Here is a 22,561-nt window from a genome sequence, read left to right on the forward strand (position 1 = left end):
CCCAGGGTGGCCTCAAACTTGAGATCCTCCTGCCTTATCCTCTTTAGTTGCTGGGATTATAGGTATGCACCACCATGCTAGGCTTCATGATTTCAAAATGATGCATAAACTATTTTCAGTTCTTAAGCTGTATAAAAACAAGCAGTGGATTGGATTTGGCCTACAGGGTATAACTTGATAACCCTTGCTTTATTTATTGTTGCAGCTTGGTTTGATGCAAACCCTGTATTGAATTTTATGGGAAGTGTCCCAGTTTGTAAGTGTTGGCTGAAGTTTTTAAGAAACATGATATTGGGCTGGAGATATAGCTCAGTTGGTAGAGTACTTGCTTTGCATGCATAAGGCCCTGAGTTCAATCTCCAGCACCACACACACACAAAAAAGAAACGTGATATTTTAGCCAGGTGCAGTGGCGCACACCTGTAATCCTAGCAGTTTGGGAAGCTGAATCAGGAGAATCATAAATTCAAAGGCAGCCTCAGCAACTCAGCGAGGCCCTAAGCAAATCAGTAAGATCCTGTCTCATAATAAAATACAAAAAAGGGGTGTTGATGTGGCTCGTGGTTAAGCACCTCTGAGTTCAATTCCTGGTATCAAAAAAAACCCAACCATGATATTTTATTTTATTTATATTTTAAATTTATTTATATTTTAAATTTAAAAATATATTATATGTTTTTTATTATAAATGTAGATGTTTTAAAAAAAGTTATAATTTTTTAAATTTTAACTGGTTACAGTGGCAAGTGTTCTGTCCTGGCTACTTGGGGAGGTTGAGGCAAGATAATTGCTTGAGCCCAGGAGTTCAAGAATTAACTGGACAACATAGAGAGACCCTGTCTCCAAACAAAAAGCACCAGAAACACTATTTCTGTAGGCAAAAGTGTAGATGTGGTCTGTACTCTGTAGGGGCTTACTTTCTCAAGCAGTCAAGATCAGACACTAACTTTGTTTTAAATGTATGAGAAATGTATCAGCAACTCTTGTGAGAACCAGAGGATTTGGAATGAATTGTACTAGAAAGGTGTTTAATAGATGGATTTCAACATGTCTTATGAGGCCCCTTTTTTATTTCTTATTGATAGTAGCTTGAATAAATAATTTGCACCGAGTTGATCTGAGTTAAATTGTTTTATAGACTATTATTTTTCTCTAAAAACTGCATCACCAAGATGTGAGGCTGCTAAGTGGCATTATTTTCTTTCTAGTGAAACTATGGTCACTTTTGGATGAGTGAGACAGTTTTGTTGGTCAGAAATTTTCGTCATCAATATGTTAAGCATCATTTGAAAAATAATATGCATATCATCAACAATTTAGAGGAATTAGTAAATATGTGTGTGTATATATGTATATATATATAATCATTGTCTTTCTGTTATTATTATTATTTTTTTCTCCCTGTGGTTCTGAGAATTGAACCTAGGGCTCTCTACTACTGAGCTACATCCCTGGCCCTTTTATTTTTTATTTTGAGACAGGTCTTGCTGATTGTTTAGGGTAGTCTCGCACTTGTGATCCTCCTGCCTCAGCATCCTGAGTAGCTGGGATTGCAAGTATGTCTGGCCTTATGTTAGTTAATTTCTGAATATCCATTTCCTTATTTATGAGACAGAATGAGTTTGCACACATTTGTTGGGTGCCTCTTGAGTACACTACTGCCCTGGCCATCTATGAGCTTCTTCACTAGTGTGACTTCTCAATCAGGGCTATGATTGAGAAATTATTTGAAATAAGATTTCTGATTTTCTTTTTTATTAATGCCTGATTTTTTTATTAAGCAACTTTTGGCAAATAGAAAAGGGTCATTATATTTTCTAGTAGAAAAATCAGCTGTGCTTTCTATATTTGTTTTACACTTTCCTCCTCCTTATGATAATTTTGGGTTAAGAGTTAATGTTTATAGATCTGATGTTTAAGAGTTTAGCATCTTAGGTCATATGTTTTCTTAAAAGGCCAATCTTTTTGACTTGGATGCATGCATCTAAATTCCCATAGCTAAAAAAGGGAAGACTTTGCTGCCAAAGTTGACTCACTTGTTGCTGACAGCTGATACAGGACAGATAATTGAAATGTAGACTGACTTCATTAGCCTTAGTGATAGGAAAAAGAAGGAAAACAAAGCGACACCTTAGGGAACTTAATTAAAAATGATTTGAAACTCTTTGTATTAGATAATTCCACCTTTCCTTAAATGGGCTGAAGAAACAGCATAAATAATTAGAAAGAATTTTATCATCGAGTTAAAATTCATTTATGGTTGCATCATTGTCATTGATGCAATTGTGCTGGGTAGCCATTTAGGAGGGAACACTTTAGTCAAGAAATTAAGTTCCAAGTTAAAAAATACTTTTGGGCCCTGCATGGTGGCTCACGCCTGTAATACCAGCTACTCAGTAGGCTGAAGCAAGAGGATTGAAAGCTTAAGGCCAGCCTGGGCAACTTAATGAGACCCTGTGTCTAGCTAAGTGAGGATCTAGGTCAGTGGCAGAGTACCACTGAGTTCAATCCCTATTACCACAAAAACAAAACAACATCCTCCCCCAAACCTATTATAACTTGACATATATATACACATAGAGACATGCACACATAGAGGAAGGTCTAGAAGAAAATAAACTTTCTCATGGATTTTTCTAGGGAAAGAGTATGGCATTAGGCAATGCAGGTATATTTCTATACTGGCTTTGTTAATTGTTTTTTGCTCCTCTTCTTTTTTTTCCTAATAAGGATATATTTATTTTTTCTTTCTTTCTTTTTTTTTTTTGGTGCTAGGAATTGAACATAGGGTCTTGTACAAGCTAAGTAAGTGCTCTACCACTGAGCTACATTCCTAGTCCTTAATAAGGATGAATTGATTTTGTAAGAACAAGCATGAGAAAATATAAGAAAAATCTGCTATGTGCTTCTTCTGTGCATTAGTCAAGTCACTGTATACAATGCAGTCTGATTCAGATATAAGTTATACACTTAAAAAACCAGTGCTGTGCAATGTGGTACCGACTTCTAGGACCAGCATTGAGGTTCAGAGAGGCAGGAGATCAGGAGAAGGATTCATGAAGAGGTTTCACAAGGGTGTGGAAGGGATCTTCCCAGTTTTGGTGAATATCTGAATCCACAGTATTTTTTTACTGTAGGGTTGTGCAAAATACATTACTTTAAGGAAGATGCAAAGGTGAGTAAGACTTGATTTCTAATCTTGTTGGATAGATAGTGAATGGCATTGAAACTAAGGATGACTTACATAAATACAGTGGAATGTGTTTGTAAAGGGAAGGGCAAATGATGTGTTGGAAGTTCAGGTTATGGAATGATCACACCTGCTGGGGGTTCTTGTAGGAGGCATCCTGCAGTTGGAATGTCTGTTGTTGTGGTGGCAGAGTGCCACAGCAGAGCAGGATGCTGACACAGACATTTTTTTCTTAATTTTAATTTTTTTTAAAAGAGAGAGAGAGAATTTTTTAATATTTATTTTTTAGTTATTGGCGGACACAACATCTTTATTTGTATGTGGTTCTGAGGATCGAACCCGGGCCACATGCATGCCAGGTGAGCGCGCTACCACTTGAGCCACATCCCCAGCCCCTTGATTTTAATTTTTAAATTTTTTGTGGCACTGCCTTGGGCATGCTAGACAAGTGCTCTACAACTGAACTACATTCCCCAGCACATTTTATTTTGTATTTTGAGACAGGATCTTGCTAAGTTGGTTAGACTGGCCTTGAGTTTGTGATCTTCCTCCTTCAGACTCCTGAGTAGGTGGGATTATGGGCATATGCCACCACACCTGGCTACAACAGACATATTTTAAAGCAGGAGATGGTAATTATGAAATAGCTTCAGGAAGCCCAAGTGAGTAGGAAAAAAAAATCACAGCATTTAAGAGAATGGAAATGAGGTATTTTCTTAATGAAAAACACTAGAAGTGTTTTTTGATATTGAAAACTTAGCGGAGGGTGGGTAAACTTACTGAAGAATAAATTTCATGCATGTAAAAAAATTCTAAAAAATTAGTCTCAATTAATGTAAAAGTTTTTTGTTTTTTTTTTCCCCCTAAAGTGTCCTTTTATTTCAGCTTACCTGTTTTTTCTAGAGTTTGCCATGGTGGACTCTGAGATGTGTGAATATCCATCAGCAGTTGCTTGAGGAGCGTTCACCTCAGCTTTTTGCTCTTGCTGAAAACTGTATTGATCAAGGTACGTAGTGGATTATTGTTTGATATGGATATGTAGCTCCATTCTAATTTCTTGGCAAGATATTCCTTGTTAGTTTATTCTTTGACAGGTAAGAATGAGTTTTTGTTTGAAGTTGTTTCTTTTTCTGGATATGAAATATTGTAAATTATTAGGTGGTATAATATAGAATTCCTTTTGATCTTTTAAATTTAAAAATGATAAGTCACTTCCATTTGTATTATCTACTTGGAAAGGTGATTTGCTCTATATAGGTCACTGTGATTTCTTAAAGGTATTTTAATATTTTCCTTTGTGTTTTAATAAGTTTCTTTGAAAGCAAATGTAAACTTCCTTTATTTTTTTAAAAGCCTAGCTAACTTGAGTTGGAGTAAATTGTGCTATATTACCCAGAGTAGGAAATTATTTATCTTGTTATCCTATTGAGAACAAGGAACAAGGCTAAATTTTTGTTTTGATAGAAAATACATTTTCTGAGAATAATGTGAGTAGGAAGGCAGTTTTACATTTTTGTCTTATTATTTTTTTGGTAATATATAATGTTAAATGGAAAAATGCCTAAAACAAATGAAAAGTTTACCACATGATTGTAAACCAAACAAATATCAATGTTGTAGATACCTTTCATACCCTCTAGGGAAGCACTTTGAAAAAGAAGAGAATCTTGGGTTCCTTCACCCTTGGGCTTTTAGAGTGATATTTCTTGGCAAAAGTTGCCAAAAAAAAGAACAGATTCTCTCATATTGAAGGAGTATTTGAACAAAAATTAACTTGGACTTGGTAAAGAATTACTGAGTTACAGGGACGGGATTTAATTTTAGCTCTCTCTGATTCCAAACCCCTTACTCCTTTCCCATCACAAGAGTATAGAATGAATGGGTATTCGTGTGAGTACATCTGTTTAAGGGATGGGGGAGTGGTGGTTAGTATCACTTTCTGTGGAGAAGTAGTGATTTTTTACTTGACAGAGGGAGCATATTCATGAAAGTATATGTCACACATACTTACATGTATAATTGCAAGAAGTTCCTGGAAGGGATCTTTTTTCTGGGATCTGTTTCTTCAGGAATAACCCATTAGCAACAAGGCAGCCCAGAAGCAGGGGGAGGACTACAGCTTGTATGGTAACATTGCTGAGCTACACGTGATTGGTGGAACTTGCTTCCCCAATTTTATTTTATTCTTGAACAAAAATACATTAACATATACTAATCTTAGATAAAAATGAACATCTATACATAATTCAAAAAAGAGAAAATAAGGAAAATATTATTCAACCAGTATATTTGATTCATTGATGTTGTTTTATATTGATATTCATTGTTAATTTTCATCGATATTGTTTCCCTGTCTCTTGAACCCCTTCCTCTTTTTTTTTTTTTTTCCTTTGGTACTGGAGATTGAACCACAGGATCCACTTTACCACTGAGCTACATCTCACATCTTTATATTTTATTTTGAGATAGGGTCTTGTTAAGCTGATCAGGCTGGCCTCTAACTTCTTATCCTTCTGCCTCAGCCTCCTGAGTGGCTGGGATTACAGGCATGCCACCATGCCCAGCTGTTATTGGTATTCTTGATTCATTTTAACTGGAGAAAAATGAAATATCAATGTAATTTTGATGTGTATTTTCCTAATTATTAAGGATGTTGAACATTTTATTTGTGTATATTTGTTGGCCATTTGTATTTCTTTTGAGAAATGTCTGTTTAGTTCATGTGTGTGTTTATTGATTGGGTTATTTGTTTTTATGGTGTTGTTTTTTGAGTTCTTTATATTTTCTGGATCAATGCCCTTCAGAAGAGTAGCTGGCAAAGATCTCTCATTCTGTAGGTTCTCTCTTAATACTACTCTTGTTTCCTTGATTGTGCAGAAGCTTTTTAATTTGATACCATCCCACAGATTGATTTTTGGTTTTATTTCTTGGACTTTAGAAGACTTACAAATAGGGTTGAGGCCTGTGCTGTTACTTTGACCTGTGTTTTCTTCCAGTAGTTGTAAAGTTCCTGGTCTAATTTCCAGGAGTTTCATCTATTTTGAGTTGACTTTTGTGCAGAGTGGGAGAGAGGGATCTAATGTCATTCTTCAGCACATGGATATCCAGTTTTCCCAGCATCATTTGTTAAAAAGGCTGTCTTTCTTCAAGGTATGTTTTGGCTCCTTTGTAGAGTATCAAATGACTATATTTGTGTGGGTTAGTCTCTGTATTTTTATTCTATTCTATTGCTCTTCATGTCTGTTTTCATGACTCTAGCTCTATAGTATAATTTGAGATCAGGTATTGTGATGCCTCCAGCATTGCTTTGCTTGCTCAGAATTACTTTGGTTCATCAGGGTCTTTTTTTTTTTTTTTTTTTTTAATCTTCTTAGTTGTAGATGGACACTTTATTTTACTTATTTGTTTTTTATGTAGTACTGAGGATCAAACTTGGTGCCTCACATGTGCTAGGCAAGCAGTCTTCCACTGAGCCACAACCCCAGCCCTCATCAGGGTCTTTTATTCTTCCAAGTGAATTTTGGAATTGGTTTTTCTAGTTCTAAGAAAAATGTCATTGGCTTTTATTTTTTAATTGACTCTTTTTAGTTATATATAAGGATTCATTATGATATAATTATAAAAGTATGGAATATAATTTGCTCTAATTCAGTCCTCAGTACTTTCTCTCCCCTCCTCCCTCCTCCTGTTTCCTTTCCTCTACTCTACTGATCTTTCTGCTATTTACTGATATAAGTAATCATTGTTATTTTGAGGGGGACTGCATTGAGTCTGTAGATCATTTTTGGTAAATATGACCATTTTAATAATATTAATTCTATCCATTCAAGAACATGGGAGGTCTTTTCATCTTCTGACTTTATATTCTTTCAAGATTTTACGTACTACAAGGCTGTGGAATAAGCATGGCAATGGTAGATCATTTAAACATTGTATTTGAAAAAAATTGTTCCTGGGACTTACTGTTGTTTTATTATATGTAAGGAACTTAATATTTTTCTCTATGATATTTCTTAAATAATAACTGGAAAACAACTGATCTTTTCCTGCAGAAAGACTTTGACTTAATACTTTTGGATTATGAATGATATTTATGAGCAAATTTAGTCTACTGAACCATGCATATTTCCACTAAGGCTGTAGGCCACTTTAGAGTTGTGAGCTTCTTAAGGACTGAAATTTTAAAAAAATTGCTTCTCTTAGCATAGTGCCTATAAAAAAGTAAATATTTGCTACATATTTATTGAATAATAACGGGTAATATTTATTGAGTCTGATGTGCAATATTTAGGGAGAAGTTGGAGAATTTCCTCTAAGGAGCAATGTTGGTACCTAGAAGTATTTGTCCTCCATTTCAATAGCAGTTTCTGTCTAACTTCTGAAGCTGGGTTTTTCAAAAAGTCAAATATTTTAGAAATTATGAGAAAATTGATCCTGTAGAGATACGTATGGAGCTGAATCTTGCTTAGGTGGGCATTCTCTTCAAAATGAAAAATGAAGTAGTACTTGGAGAAAATTTGGATTGGATATTCCTATTGCAGACACATTGTTTTCCTCAGTACAATGAAAACAGGGTAGAATGTTTTATCCCAAACATGCTATTAAATATTTTTGAAATGAAGTGATATACATTCCATAAACAAACTAAGTGTGAGGGGACAAGCTTCTCGTTCATGAAATTAGGTGAATTTTTGAAAGCCAAGAATGAATTGAATGTCCATAGTAGTAATGGGAAGCAAATTAGATTTTTCAGAGGTTAAGGAAATCATTTGGAAGGATATGGCATAAGAATTCAATCCATTATTTAATTTTATAAAGAGGTAGTTATATAATACTGCATAGGATATTATTTAATTACCTCTGCTTCATTGTACCTGTATGGAAATTGGTTGTTGAAAAAAAGCAAGGTGTAACTGGGAGGTTTTTCTTTCTTTCTTTCTTTTTTTTTTTTTTTTTTAAAGGAAATCACATGGTGCAATTACTGTATATATAAAATATTACGTTCTTTCCATATTATGCCAAGTTATATTTGCATACATGAACACATCTTTCCCATATCTCGGTGACTAATCTTTATAATAATGACACATATTAAAAAATAAAAGAAGGCTGGATTGACTCAGTGGTAGAGTACTTGCCTAGCATGTGTGAAGCACTGGGTTCGATTCTCAGCACTGCATATAAATAAATTAATAAAATAAAGGTGTCAACAACTAAAAAAGAAACTTATTTATTATTGTTTTTAGTTGTTGATGGACACAATCTCTTCCATTTTATTTATTTACTTTTATGTGATGCTGAGTTCAAACCCAGGGTTTCACATGTGCTAGGCGAGCACTCTACCACTGAGCTACCACCCAAGCCCTAAAAAAGAAAAAAAAAAAAAGTAAAAGAAAAACTTCATCCTTATGCATCTTTCTTTTAATTTCTTTTTTCTTTTGCTATTGGGGATTGAACACAGGGTGCTTTACCACTGAGTTACATCCCCAGCCTTTTTTATTTTTTATTTTGAGATAGTTTCAATAAGTTGCTTGAGGCCTTGCTAAGTTGCTGAGGCTGGCCTCAAACTTGTGATCCTTCTGCCTCAGCCTCCTGAGTCTCAAGGATTACAGATATGTGCCACCATACCTGGCACATATTTTTCTTTTTAAAAGGTAGGAACCAGATGGTATGTAATTTTATTCTTAGATTTAAAATTAAGTTTTAAAACAGAAATAGTTAACCAAGATATCTGGAAAATATGACTCTATGTGACTCATTCCCCAAGTGGCCTCAGTTCTCTTCTGCAATATATTTCAGCATATCATTTGCTTTGCCTTGTGACTAAGAATTTTTTTTATGTGGCTGTTCTAGGCTAATCAACAACATTTTTTATTTTATCTAGTCATAAATTGGTGACTAGACATAATTAGACATTCTGGCTATGTCTAACTAGGTCTGTAGATATTATTAAACTATGGTATTTCATAAACAATTTTATTTTTAAAATGTTTTGTTCTGGGATTTGACCCAAATATTGACCAAATAGTCATAACTGAAATACTGTTCGAGATCCATTATATTTGAAATGTTACCCTTGAAGGGTCATCAAAAAGTTGGCAGGGTTTTTTTCAGTGTATGAAACATATGCAAAAGATTTTATAAACAACTGTGAGCTTTAAATTTTTGTCCAGGAAGGTTATATCAGTATAACCTAATGAAATAGTGACTATTAGAATGTCAGCATTTCTTTGCTGGTCTGATCACAACTGTGATAGAAATAGGTTAGAATCTTAAAAAAAAAAAAATTTTCCTCAGCATTGTCTAAGGCATTCTTTTGAATGTCATACTAAATGGAACCACAATTCTCTAGAGACTACTTAAGGGCCCACAATAATTTATTGTGGGATCTGATACTGAAAACATGTTCCATATAGTGCATAAAGTGGAATATTACAGCTTAGCTGCTTGGAAATGAAGTCATAAAGTCACTTAGAGAAAACAGGTTAAAATGTTTTGTCAGTGTGTTCTGCTTTGACATCTCTAGGCAGCTGTGTGACTTTGAGGTTAGATTGTTTCCACATTCAGAGTTGTTCAAGAGCTTAGTGTCTTGGTGACTGATGTATACATTGATTTATTTTTCATAAATTTGATACTTAGAAATGAATGTTATTAAATGTACTACATATATGATTATCTGTAATTATAATTATTGGTAGGGGTTTCATTTTAACATAGCATTAAAATAATCTCATGAGAAGAGATTTTAATCCAGAAGGTCATGAATATTAATTTCCATGAAGAACCTACAGATTTATTACAATAATAAATATATATCTATTGGGTCAACATGCTCCTCTTTTTATTGAAACCTTGAGTCATCCAAAGCTTAAAACTTTGTGTTCATAGTTGACTCACTTTTTTCCATCACTTCTGCATATCTAGCCAGTTCTTAAATCTTATTAGTTCTTCCCTAAGGGTTCCATATCTATCCCTCTTTTTCATTCCTAAACACTTATCCTGGTCTGAAATCTTTGCTTTGGAAAGGCCCTTTAGAGATCATCTTGTCTAACTAACTCATCTGACAAAGAATCAAGTCTCAGAAGTTGCCCAAGCACCAGAATTATGTCCTGGAGTTTCTGAGTCCAAGTCCTGTTCACTCTTTCCATTACAATTCTAAGCTAATCGGCAGTGTAGTAACCAGTAATGATAATGCAGCTAACATTTCTAGGGTGTGTACAACTGTTCTGAATCTTTAACTAGTTTATTCCTTATAACAACTCTGTGAGGTAGAACTGAAGGTGGTATAGTGTGCCTTTTTTTTTTTTTTTCTGAGATGGGATCTCACTGTGTTGCCCCTACTTGGCCTGGAATTCAAGATCCTCCTTCCTCACCCTCCCAAAGAGCTGAGCTTTCAGGTATGTCCCACCTGGCCCAGCTTAGTGTGCCATAATTTTATATATATAAATAATTTATTTTAGTCGTAGATGGACCCAATACCTTTATTTTATTTATTTATTTTTTACGTGGTGGTTGAGGATTGAACCCAGTGCCTCACAGGTGTTAGGCGAGCACTTTACCACTGAGCTATAGCCCCAGCCCTTTAGTGTGCTTTTTTTTTTTTTTCCAGTACCAGGAATTGAACTCAGGGACACTCAACACTGACCCACATCCCCAGCCTTATTTTGTGTTTTTATTTAGAGACAGGGTCTCATTGAGTTGCCCTTTGCCGAGGCTTGCTTTGAGCTCGAGATCCTCTGGTCTCAGCCTCCTGAGTCTCTGGGATTACAGGCATGTGCCACTGCACCTGGCAATCTAACACAATTCTAAGAACATATAGTAACTTAATAGATGTAGTTAAAGGTTATACAGATGGAAGAGAGGGAAATACTTGGGAAAGAGAGGCAGGAGAGGGATAGAAAAATTGAAGGGATCAGCAGTAGGAAATGAAGCTGGTGATACATAGAGGTCAGAAGGAAGAGGATTTTTTGGGGGGGTATAAATTAGAGTTGGTTAATGCTTATTTGAAATAAGGGTTACTTCTTTCCATTTGTTTTCAATTTTTAGGGAATACTTTTTTCGTTTATTTCTTTAATTTTTGAATATGTAAAACAATTACATCATTCTAGAGTCAAAACTACATAATGAGGTGTATTTAGAGAAGTCTCCCTTCTGTTTGTTTCCCTTCTACCCTGTTCTCTCTTTCTCCTTAGTTACTGGTTTTATTAATTTCTGGTTTAGTCTAGACCCCACCCCTACCCCCGCCCCCAATGGAATCTTTCTGTGTTGCCCAGGCTGTCCTTGCTTCAGCTTCCTGAGTAGCTGAGACTACCAGAATGTATTAGTAGTACTGCACTTGGCTTATAAACTTCTTTATTTTTAACAGCTGTACAATATTCCAGTGTGTGAATATTTTATAATTTTTTTCACCCAGTCCTCCATTGACAGGAGAGCTTTGGACTGCTTGTAATATTTTCCTGCCATGTTTAGTGAGGCAAACAGGACCCTTTGGTTCCTTTGAGTAGCAAAAGCTGCCTCATCTAATTTATACCTTTCCCTTTTCCTACTGCAAAGTTTTATCGGAAGGGCTAGTTCTACCCCATCCATTCACATCCAGTTTTCCTGCTACCTGAGTATGGTAGATCCCAGTGACTCTGGAAGCTAAGGCAGGAAGGTTGCAAATTTGAAGCCAACTTAGCAAGATCCTCTCTCAGATTAAAAAAATAAAAAGATCTGGGGATGTAGCTCAGTGGAAGAGCATCTCTGGGGTTAATCCTTAGTACTGAAAAAATAAAAAATAAAATAAAAAGTTTTTCTGGCTAAATGAGGTCAGGTCAGATTAAAAAACTTTGTTTTCAGAGCTTTTTGGATGTCATTACTGTTGATAAGGGTTTTGGACCTATAGGAGAATCAGATAAGCATCATCTTATATATGGATGACAGGTTAGTCTTCTTTTTTTTTAAATTTTTAAAATATTTATTATTTAGTTTTCGATGGACACAACATCTTTATTTTATTTGTGTGTGGTGCTGAAGATCTAGCCCAGCGCCCCGCGCATGCCAGGTGAGCGTGTTACCGCTTGAGCCACATCCCCAGCCCAACAGGATAGTCTTGATAGTGAGCTTACTTTGTACTTTTTTTTTTTTTTGGCTCATAGAAAGTCTTTAATGGATATGGATGGTTAATAAATAATGTATTATCTCTACATACAAGCTGAGACCCTTTCCTTTTGTCTCCCCCAATCCTTCCCCCTACTGGACATGTGGTTGAGGGTTACATCATTGACACTGGTGTGAAGGTGGTCAGTGGCCCCTTCACAGTAAGGTAGGTAGTGGCCCCAGTTGGGGAGTGATGGTTCCAATTGTTCAGGCTTGGTGTAGATTAACCATTCGGTCAATTAGAGCACTGTGTGTGGCTTCTACTCCCTGAGTCAGGCGCTCTATTTCCTGCTTGAGCCGTTCACTTTCTTCAGTTAGCTGTGCCACTTTCCTTTCATTCTCTTGTTCTTTTTCCTTCATACGTTGCTTTCCGGCCCGAGCTGGCCACTGGCCACTCTGTTTCCATTTCCTAGTTTTTCCTTGGTCTTCCTCCTCTTCCACCTGAGCCAGGGAGCTCTGACTGGAGTCTGGAGAGCGAGGACTCTGGGAGATGCTTGTGACTTCTGCTGGTCCTGGCTCCTCAGCCAGCCAAGCCAGAGATGCAGGGTTAAGAGTGGTGAAGGTTTTTGATTCTTCCTCTTCATTTCTAGGGGGTGAGGTATAAGTCCCCCCATTTTCTTCTGAAGACAGAACCTCCTGCAGATCCTCATACCAGGCTTCCAGCTCCCAGCTGGACACCGTCCCGAAGGAGAAGGGCAATGACTCAGCTGCCATCTCTGCAGCTGGATCAGATTTTTCAGGTGTGGTGATGTATGAAGATACACTTCCTTCTGGAACACTTTCTCCTTAGGTTCTGGAACTGATTTTGGCTCTGTCACTGCCACCCGCTCATCTTCAACATGATATGCTCTGTCTTACACCCAAGCTTCTGACTTACTTTGTACTTTGGATGTTAAAAAGAAGTGCCTCTGTGAACCATGAAGGCTAGTATCATTTGTCTGAAGGCCTGAAGGAAGGTCATTGTAGCTAGAGCAGAGAGAGAACTGTGTGGGAGATAGAGGTCAGGGACTGTAGGACAGGATGGGGCGTGCTTGGGAATTTGTCTTTATCCTAACAGCAGTGAGAATTTGTTAATGGTTTTAGGTAAGGTGGCCTTGGTCAGTTTTATTGATGATTGTGCTGTAAACTTCAGTTGTTTCTGTTTCTATAGTAGTTGCTCAATAACCATGTATTGATCAAAGAAATCATGTAATTCTTTGCTTAAGATCACACTTTTGTTAGTTTATTTGTACCAGATCTTATAGTGGGTGTCATTGTAACTCTAGTTGTAGTCTGATCAAGTTATCAGCTATCGTGTTTCCTCACTTTGTGAGTTTAGATACATTTTGGACTATTTTGCATACCTACTGTTGTTTCTGTATCTGTCTTTATGGAGAGCAGAACTATCTGAAAATAGTTCTTTGCTTTTGTTTATGCATGTCTAGATAATATTCATGAGATTCAGCTTCTTATGGGAATGTCAATTGGATAACTTGGATAATCATTGCTTTTGGTGAAACAATGATTTTTCTATCTTTTCATTGTTCTTTACTCTTCAGATTTTTGCATATATTCATCAGTAGATTAATTAATATTGGAAAATGTTTCCTCTGAATACTTGGGGGTTACTAAAGATTGAACCTAGGGGTGCTTTACTACTGAGCCATGTTCCCTACCCTTGCCATTTTTTTACTTTGAGATAGGCTCTTGCTAAGTTGCCGAGGCTAGCCTTGAACTTGTGATGTTTCTGCCTTAGCCTTCTGAGAGGCTGGAATTATGGGTGTTGTAACACCATCCCTGGCTTAAACTCCTATTCTTAATCAAAAATTTCAAAAATAGATAAATGCCTCAACTCTTTCTTAAAATTTGTTTGTACAGTGACTCAGCTTTCTTACTTTCTAAACTTGAAAGATGGACAATCTTTTGAGGGTTGAAACTGCAAAGTTAGGTTGCTGTCTTTGGCTCTTTTCCTATCTGCCTGTGGGCAATGTTATTCTTTCTGCTTAGGGGAGGCAAAACTGAAAAGTTATGTTGTTTTTCTATACTATAAGTTACTTAAAGTGATGTAGCAGTTACTCCACAAGTTTATCATCTTGGTGATAAACTCTGTGGTTTTGTTTGCTTGAAGATGTTATTATTTGACCCTGCTTCTGGAAGCATTGGCTAAAAGTTCTAGGTAGCACCATGAAGATGATCATTGTTTTCTCTTGATTCCCTTTGTTGGTGTGCAGAAGTCAGTTATTGGCTAATTGTTTTCCCTTGTGAGTAGTACATCAGTTTCATTTTGTTATTCTGAAGATTTTGGATTTGTGATTCTTTCACTTGACTATGCTAGGACTAGGGATGGATTTCTCTTTATGTATGCTCAGCTTCCCAAGTGGCTGGAATTATAGACTTGTGCCGCTGTGCTCGGCTTAATTTTTTATTTCTTGTTGTTTATTAAATATTTCATGTACTATATCTTGTAATTTCAGATTCTGAAGGTTCTTAGGGGCTTTTTCTCTTTTGTTTCTGCTAACTTTCGGGTTGTCAGTACTTTATTTTTTAGGTTCTATGGCTTTTTTTTTGGTTTTCTTTTTCTTTTTTTGTTTTTCTTTTCTATGAGCTAATGTTTTTTGGAAAGTAATTCTTTTTTTTTTAGAGAGAGAGAGAGAAGTTTTTTAATGTTTATTTTTTAGTTTTCAGTGGACACAACATCTTTATTTTATTTTTATGTGGTGCTGAGGATCGAACCCAGCGCCCCGCGCATGCCAGGCGAGCGTGCTACCGCTTGAGCCACATCCCCAGCCCCTGGGTAATTCTTTGAATCCTGATTGAAGTTGCATTGTTTCAGAAGAGGTTTGGCCTTCGTTTCTGCCACTTTTCTGGGAACCTGTATGCTTAGCTTGAGAAATCATGGATTATGTAGATACCTGAATTTGGCCTACAGATTTTCGTGACAGCTGGGTTATTATTTTGGTTCTTAGGATGACTCTTTTTTTTTTTACTATTATTTTAGTTGTTGATGGGCTTTTATTTTATTCATTTATATTCGGTGTTGAGAATCAAACCCAGTGTCCCACACATGCTGGGCAAGCGCTCTACCACTGAGCCCCAGCCCCAGCCACAGCCCTTAGGATGAGTCTTTTTCCCTTCACACAGTGCTGCTTGCCGTCTGTCCTCTTTGTGTGGCAGCCTTATCTCTATTTTAACTGTACACTGAAAGTATAATTCTCTGGTTTTCAGCCTTAGGAGTAGAGCTCCTGGACTGCTTACTTTGGGCGGGTCCACCCCTCATCCCTCATCTTTGAGGCTCCTTGTAGCTGTAGAATGGAACCCTAAGGTCCCTGGGGTTTGGCAGATGGCTTCAGGGGAAAAAATGGTTGCACTGCATACTCACTTCCTAAGGTTGTATTTTTATTTAGTTTTTGTTCACTGAAGAATACTTACTTTAAGGGCTGGGTATATAACTCAGTGGTAGAGTGTTTGCCTAGCATGTACTAGGTCCTGGTTTGAGTCACAGTAATGGGAAAAACAAATTACGTATTTTGTAATGACCATTTACATGAAAGTATATAGAAAACTTAAATTTAGCTTTTTAAGTGTTTTTATTAAAGGCAGTATTTTGTTAAAGTATTTTATTAAAGGCAGTATTTTAGGAGGCAGTTGACTCTACTGCTGGAATCTGCAGATTAAGCTACTTCTTCTTTTTTTTAAATATTTATTTCTTTTAGTTGTACATAGTACCTTTGTTTTATTTATTTATTTTTATGTGGTGCTGAGGATCGAACCCAGGGCCTCGCATGTGCTAAGTGAGTGCTCTACCGCTGAGCCACAACACCAGCTCCTAAGCTACTTCTTAAAGTAGACAAAATAAGAAAAAAAAAATGAGGATCTATTTCCCTACTTTATTTAATCTGACAATAGTTGACTCCTGAATACATGTGCAGAGAAAGCATAGGAGTACAGGGTCACAGCCAGTTGTACTGATGATATATACATACATATGTGGATAGGTTGGTAGGAATTTATGTAGGTATGTAGGAGGGAAGGTAGATACATAAGACCAAATTTATGCATTTATGTGACTTATTTTCTGTGTTATTAAGACAGTTGAATTTGATAGTCTTCCCTAGACCTGTGTAATTTAAATGCAGATATGGCCTTTTTGTGATATTTGAAAGAGGATTTTTAAAAACCTTGGCTTACCTTCACATCCCTTGATTTTTTGTATCCAGAACCTGTTGTAGGAGATTGCTTTATTGTTATAGACAATGAAACAATCAAGATTGTTTCACTTTCTAGTTGTGCTAAGGTCATAGAACATTATTTTATTTATTACAGTAATGTCTGGATCCTCAGAAATAATGAGCAGAACAAGTTATGAAAATTAAGAGAAAGCAGCCCTCGCGAGAAGCATTGGGTATTATTAGGTTCAGCTTTTTTGTAAGTTGACTTGCATGGATGAAATCTACTGAGGGGTTTTCACGGTGAGAAGTTCATGTTTGAATGCCTATGTGTCTTTTGAGGTGAGACAAGTATATCTTGACTTGTTTTCAGAGACCAGAGATTCTATTTTAAGGGACTGGGAGGAAATAGAAAAACACTGTCTTTGTTTTTCCGGCCCATTTTAATTTTAGTTTATGGTAGGACAAAGGGGTATCTCTTTCTTTGCTATAAGTGTTTTGCTGTAGCCAAATGGCTCATTGATGAAGTACACCAGGCTTTTGCAGCATCACTTCTACACTTCTATCCTCCTTCCAACTCCCTGAAGTACTTTTTCTATTCCTTCATTGTGCATTCATTCTTGTAGACTGCTTGGTGAAATGCTGACTATTCTAGTACTATAAACAATGTGAAGGATGGCTTCTCAGGGATATTGTAGTAGGGAATTCTGGTTTTGGGAATCAGTTGAATGAGTTGTTCTGTTAGACTTCTTTGTAACCTGGTGTGTGGTGTTGTACTATCTCCTTTGTTAATTTTGACAGTCATTTTATTTCAGATGCTTACATTAGAAGTTGTTGTCTCCCATTTTTTCATCTCAGGTGTTTAGAGAAATAGGTCAGAATTTGACAGTGAAGACAATATTGATTCATTCTCTATTCTATACTTGTAATTGTCTTAGATGTATATGGATGTATATATGATTCTTCTTTTCTTTTAAGGGAAAAAATTTTTAGGTATACTAAGCTAACCTCCCCTTCGTGAGATTTTCTATGTTCTTTATAGATTCATTCAGTACTCTGAATGAGTACCTCCTTCTTTGCCATATTTTCGTAGCATGATTAGGAGAAGCATTCTAAGCTAAAGACCAAGGTTATGATCAGTTCTCCTAGGACTTATAGAATAAAAGAAGCAATGTGTATAATGTTCTTAGCTGCTAAGTCCTCCAAGAATGCTAGCTCTTATTATTTTTATGTTGCTTTCTTTGCACATTTAAAATTCTTCAAGAGCAGAAGCTATATAATATATTCTTTAATATTGTAGGCTCAACATTTTATTTATTCTACTTTTCAATATTTCACCTTTTGTCTTGCAGTGATGAAACTAGACAATCTGTTTGTAGGTGATTCGGGTCAATATTTGGCTATTCAATTCCATCTGGAATGTGCACATATATTTTTATATTATTATGAGTATAAAAAAGCAAAAGATCAGTTCAATATTGCTAAAAATATCGGCAAGTTGCATATTGATTTGACAGGTAAGACTTTACCTTTTGTGAATAATTGATTTTATTTTTATAATAAAACCAGTGTATACATTGTCAGTTTTGCTGTATGCTGTATTTGATTTTCTATAGCTTGTTCTTTCCCTACAAAAATAGATTTTAAAGATTTTATTTAAAAATTTATATTTTTAGGACAAATTTATTTTCTTTATGCCCAGAGATTCCCATTTATTGTTCTAATCTAGTTAGACACCTGTTAGTAATAGATAGCAGCCAGGCAGCTCACAAATGAACTTTGACCACTTGGTTCTGAGTGTGGGCCTCCAAAGGCCTCTCCTGACTCCCAAGTTCAGTTTGGCCTTTCTGCATTGCCCTTTCTTGTAAGTGCCAACTGTTCTGCTTGTTTTGTACTCCATTTTGTATTACTCAAGTGTGTGTGTGCAGCCCAGGGCATTCTACCACTGAGCTACATCCTCTGTTTTTGTTTTTTTTAACTGGGGATTGAACCCAAAGGTTCCTTACTCCTGGGTTGTATCCCTAATTCTTTTTATTTTTTTTTATTTTGAGACAGGGTCTTGCTGCTTGCTTGGTACCTTGGTAAGTCTCTGAGGTTGGCCTTGAACCTGAGAGCCTTTTGCCTCAGGCTTCTCAGTCACTGGGATTACAGGCATGTAATCTCATTTTGTATTCCTTATGAGAAGATGTGTTTTCAGTGTCTTAGACCATTGTATGGCATGTAATAGGCATTCAATAAGTACAAGTTGAATTAATGAGTGAATTATAGAATTTCTCCTAAAACCTGTTTCTTCTGAATGCCAAATAAGAAACATTGCTTTCTTTTTTTAATTACTGTATCCCTAATCTATGACAATATGATTGGCATTCAGTATTGAATAAATTAATTAAAGTCAGAAATCATCAATCAGTCACCTCATTTATATTGTTGAACCTTGATTGAGCATCCCAGGATGTGATTGCCTGTGCATTTATTGAAATGATTGAAATGATTGAACCTGTTTGTACTCCCTAGGCTAGGAACAAAGTCTAAGGCTCAGTCTTAACCAGAAAATTTGGTGTTTCTAATTGAGCTAGTGTATCCTTTAGAAATGAGTTAAATATGACTTTGTGGGCTGGTCTGGGATCTTAGCCACCTTTTACATTATTTGTGTGGGAAAGGTTATTTCATATCCAGCTTATAGCTTTTGGAACAATGCCATGTATAAGTTGGAATCTTGTCTGTATTTGAAAATATAGTTATAAATAATGTAACTTGTGAGGTTAGTTTTCAATTGTTTTTAAATATTTTGGTCTTAAGGAGGCTTTCTGGGGATTATATTAAGAGGTTAATGATGTTGTACTCTTTATGTTCAGCTTTAACTATTGGTATATTTATGAGCTAGTTTTTCATATGTTCTTTTTCCAAATTGGGGTGAAGAGCTTATATAAATGTGGTGTTCACAAATACAAAATGAGAATCAGTCTTTTATTTTTTTCCCACTTAGCTATAATCTTATTATAAAACAGAAACCTGTGTTAAAGCATTTTGGTGATGATTTTTGGCATAATATGTTTAAAAGGTTGATATATAACTTAGAGCCAGACTCTTTACAGGATAAAAGCCAGACTTCTTAGATTGGTCTTTGTAATCAAGGGTCTTTGTAATGTAATATTTTCCAGAGAATGGATCTTGGAATTTTTGCTTCTCTTAAAGTGGTCTGAAACAGCACTGCAGCACATTATTTCAGAGACATTAAAAGAAATTTTTGGCCTATGTAAAGCCAGATAGAGTACTAGACTGGGAGATTTAGAATCCAAAGATTCTAACTTTAAATTCTAGCTCTGATATGGAGAAGTCCTGTGATCCTAAACAAGTGAATATACCTGAAAACCTTCTTTTAATCTGTTCTTAGAGATAATAATAGTTCCTCTACCTACAATACTTAATGAATTACTCATTTTTGAGGAGGGAAGTAGTTTGATGTAGAAATGAGTGTGGGGAATCTAGTGGCAGAAATTCTGAGTCTGAGTCCTGGCACTGTAGCTGATCTACTGTATAATTTGATGTCATTTTACATCAGTGAGCCTCAGGTTTCTCTGATGTGACATGGAGAGAATACCTTGTAAAGTCTAAAGCACTCTGAAAACATTATTCTTCAGGATTGCACTGTGATAAATTCGTAGATACAATTTCATTTTATTATTTTAGGTGCTTTGGGAAAAAGGACACGATTCCAGGAAAATTATGTGGCACAACTGATTCTAGATGTAAGAAGGGAAGAGGATGTCCTTTCAAATTATGAGTTCAGTCCATCACCCACTCCTCAGGAACACTTAACCAAGGTAAGTTGGATTTTAAGTTATTAAATTCAATTAACATCTAAGTCTAATAGTTCCAATAGATGAGTACCATGGAAACACTGAATGGGTGGGATTAGATTTCATTTTGTCCTTTCTACAGCCTTTTCAAGGTAGTTGGGAAGATCCTATGTTGGAGCTTTTATTTTTTCACCCTTAAGTAGAGATAAATTTAAGTAGAGATAAATTTTTGTTTGATTTTTATTCTCTTTGTAGCCCATATTTTGCTTCTCTTTCTTCCAGAGCCAGCATGCAAATTTACCTTGAGTACAGTGAACACTAAAATTCTATTCTGTGCTGAAAATAATGCCAAAGGGAGAGGTTAGGGATGAGTGAGAAAAGTGGCAGCAGTCATTAATCCCAGGGAAGGCCTCTGAAGAGCTCATGTGCCTTCTGGGCTTGTTCCAAGTACACTGCTTGGTTGTGTGCTAACTTCAGTGGGTATAGCTACTGATTCTAAGAAGAGAATGAATGAAGGAAGGGAGAACTGTGGGAACTCAGGAATCAAATTACACAGGGTACACTCTTCTACCTGAAAGATGTAGAGCCATGACTGAGCGAGTATGTGTACTGCTGTTTGTCGATGCTCAAAAGTAAAGGAGCTGTACTCATACCTACTTCCATCCATTATTTCTTCCTTAAATGTATAGGATCCTCTTCAGGCCCTCCCCCGAGCTTAGGTTAGCTGTAGTAAGCCTGACTTTTAGGTCACAGAGTAGCACCTTTGAAAGGAGATGTAATTCTTAAATCTAAGCATCTTAATCAGTAATACCTTATTGTTTGTTGGTTTTTTCATTATGTTCTCCTATTGAGAATTGTTTCCTGTGGTGATAAACAGGATATGATGACTATAATAAGGAATGTATGAACTATAGTGTATAAGTTAATACAGAATTTATTTAATATTTTTATATTTGAAATAAAATACATTCAGATAATCTTGTTATCTTGTTAATTACAAGTTAAAGGTGGAAAGTATAAGTTGAGTGATGTAGGTATGGTGAAAACATTTATTCTAATGAATGGAAGATAGGATTGTTTGTTAATTAGTTATATATTTCCTGATAACTCTATTTGATTATAAAAACTGTGTATTTAATAACTATTCTTCTTCAAGGAACAAAATGAAGCATTACTATACCAAATATAGTGAATCCAAAATATGTCCTAATTAGAAATTTATAGTGTGAAAATATGTATCTTAAAATTAGGAATATGAAGTAATTTCATTACCAGGAGGAACATAATATTTTCCCTTTGGGGTTTCCTAGATTTGTAGTCTGTCATTAATGAAAAATTAATAAAAGACTAAAGCTACTGGATATCAGGGTTCAATAAGCCAACAGTGATATGCAATCCTACTATACAAATCAAAAGACACAATCTCTGTTCTTCAGTAGTTCACCTGTGGGATGGAGAAGAAGGGAGAATAAATTAGAAGTGTGAATTCACAAAAAAATAGAAATACACGTATGCTGCCACAGAGAAGAAATACACATTAAATGCTGAATATGGTATGTCCCACATACTGGTAGTAGATTATGTGCTGATTTCTTGATTCAATAGAATGTTTCAAGGATTGAGTGGGAGTAGGGTAGAACAATAGTTAAATATGGGGGACATGTAGAACAGATAAGTTGGTACTGTAGCGGACTCATTTTAATTTCAGAAGAGCTAATGAGGAACATAGAGACTCTTCAATGAAGATTGAAACTATTTTGATCATTTCTTTGTATCTGGCAAATATATGATCCCTATTGCTAATATTGATAGGCTCAGGTCTTGTGTGATGGAGGCAAAGAGACTGGGTTCCTCACAGGAAGGGGCTGGTGAGCCCCTGGGAAGGTTACTATATTATTTCCTCATTTGTTTTTCCCACTTTACATTTTGTTAAAGTATCAGTTTAGATATATAAGATACTCTATGAATGTATTATTAAACACTGGGTACAGATAAAGAGTTGATACAATATTGTAAAGATATAAAAAGGTAAGAGTTGTGGGGTACTCTAGAAATTCACTGGCTGGAATGCAGCCATTAGCCACATGTGACGATTGAATACTTGGAGGTTTGCTGGTCCAAACTGAGATGTGCTGTAAAATATCTATCAGAGAGCAGACTGTATGAAAAAAGAATGTATAGTATATAATTAATAATTTTATATTAGTCATATTACAAGGATAGTATTTTTTATGTATTAGGTTATCTTTTTTTTTTAACATTTTATGTATGATGATCAGAAAATTTCA

At 35.8% G+C, this 22,561-nt stretch overlaps 1 protein-coding gene and 2 pseudogenes across 4 annotated transcripts in view; 1 reads left to right on the forward strand and 2 right to left on the reverse strand.

The window, feature by feature from the left end:
* The window catches only part of Ttc27 (tetratricopeptide repeat domain 27), a 157,457-nt gene that overhangs the window by 10,719 nt on the left and 124,177 nt on the right, over positions 1 to 22,561 (forward strand). For all 4 annotated transcript variants that reach the window (XM_071601477.1, XM_027933487.2, XM_071601478.1 and 1 more), the window contains 3 exons: positions 4,094 to 4,196; positions 17,826 to 17,990; positions 20,164 to 20,297. In XM_071601477.1, coding sequence (XP_071457578.1) covers positions 4,094 to 4,196; positions 17,826 to 17,990; positions 20,164 to 20,297 — 402 coding nt within the window. The remainder of the gene's footprint in view (positions 1 to 4,093; positions 4,197 to 17,825; positions 17,991 to 20,163; positions 20,298 to 22,561) is intronic.
* Positions 12,502 to 13,062, reverse strand: LOC114091118 (DNA damage-inducible transcript 3 protein pseudogene; annotated as a pseudogene).
* LOC139701702 (DDIT3 upstream open reading frame protein-like) lies at positions 13,065 to 13,169 on the reverse strand (annotated as a pseudogene).

This window comes from Marmota flaviventris, chromosome 14 (assembly GCF_047511675.1).
Source record: "Marmota flaviventris isolate mMarFla1 chromosome 14, mMarFla1.hap1, whole genome shotgun sequence".
Classification (NCBI taxonomy): Eukaryota; Metazoa; Chordata; class Mammalia; order Rodentia; family Sciuridae; genus Marmota; species Marmota flaviventris.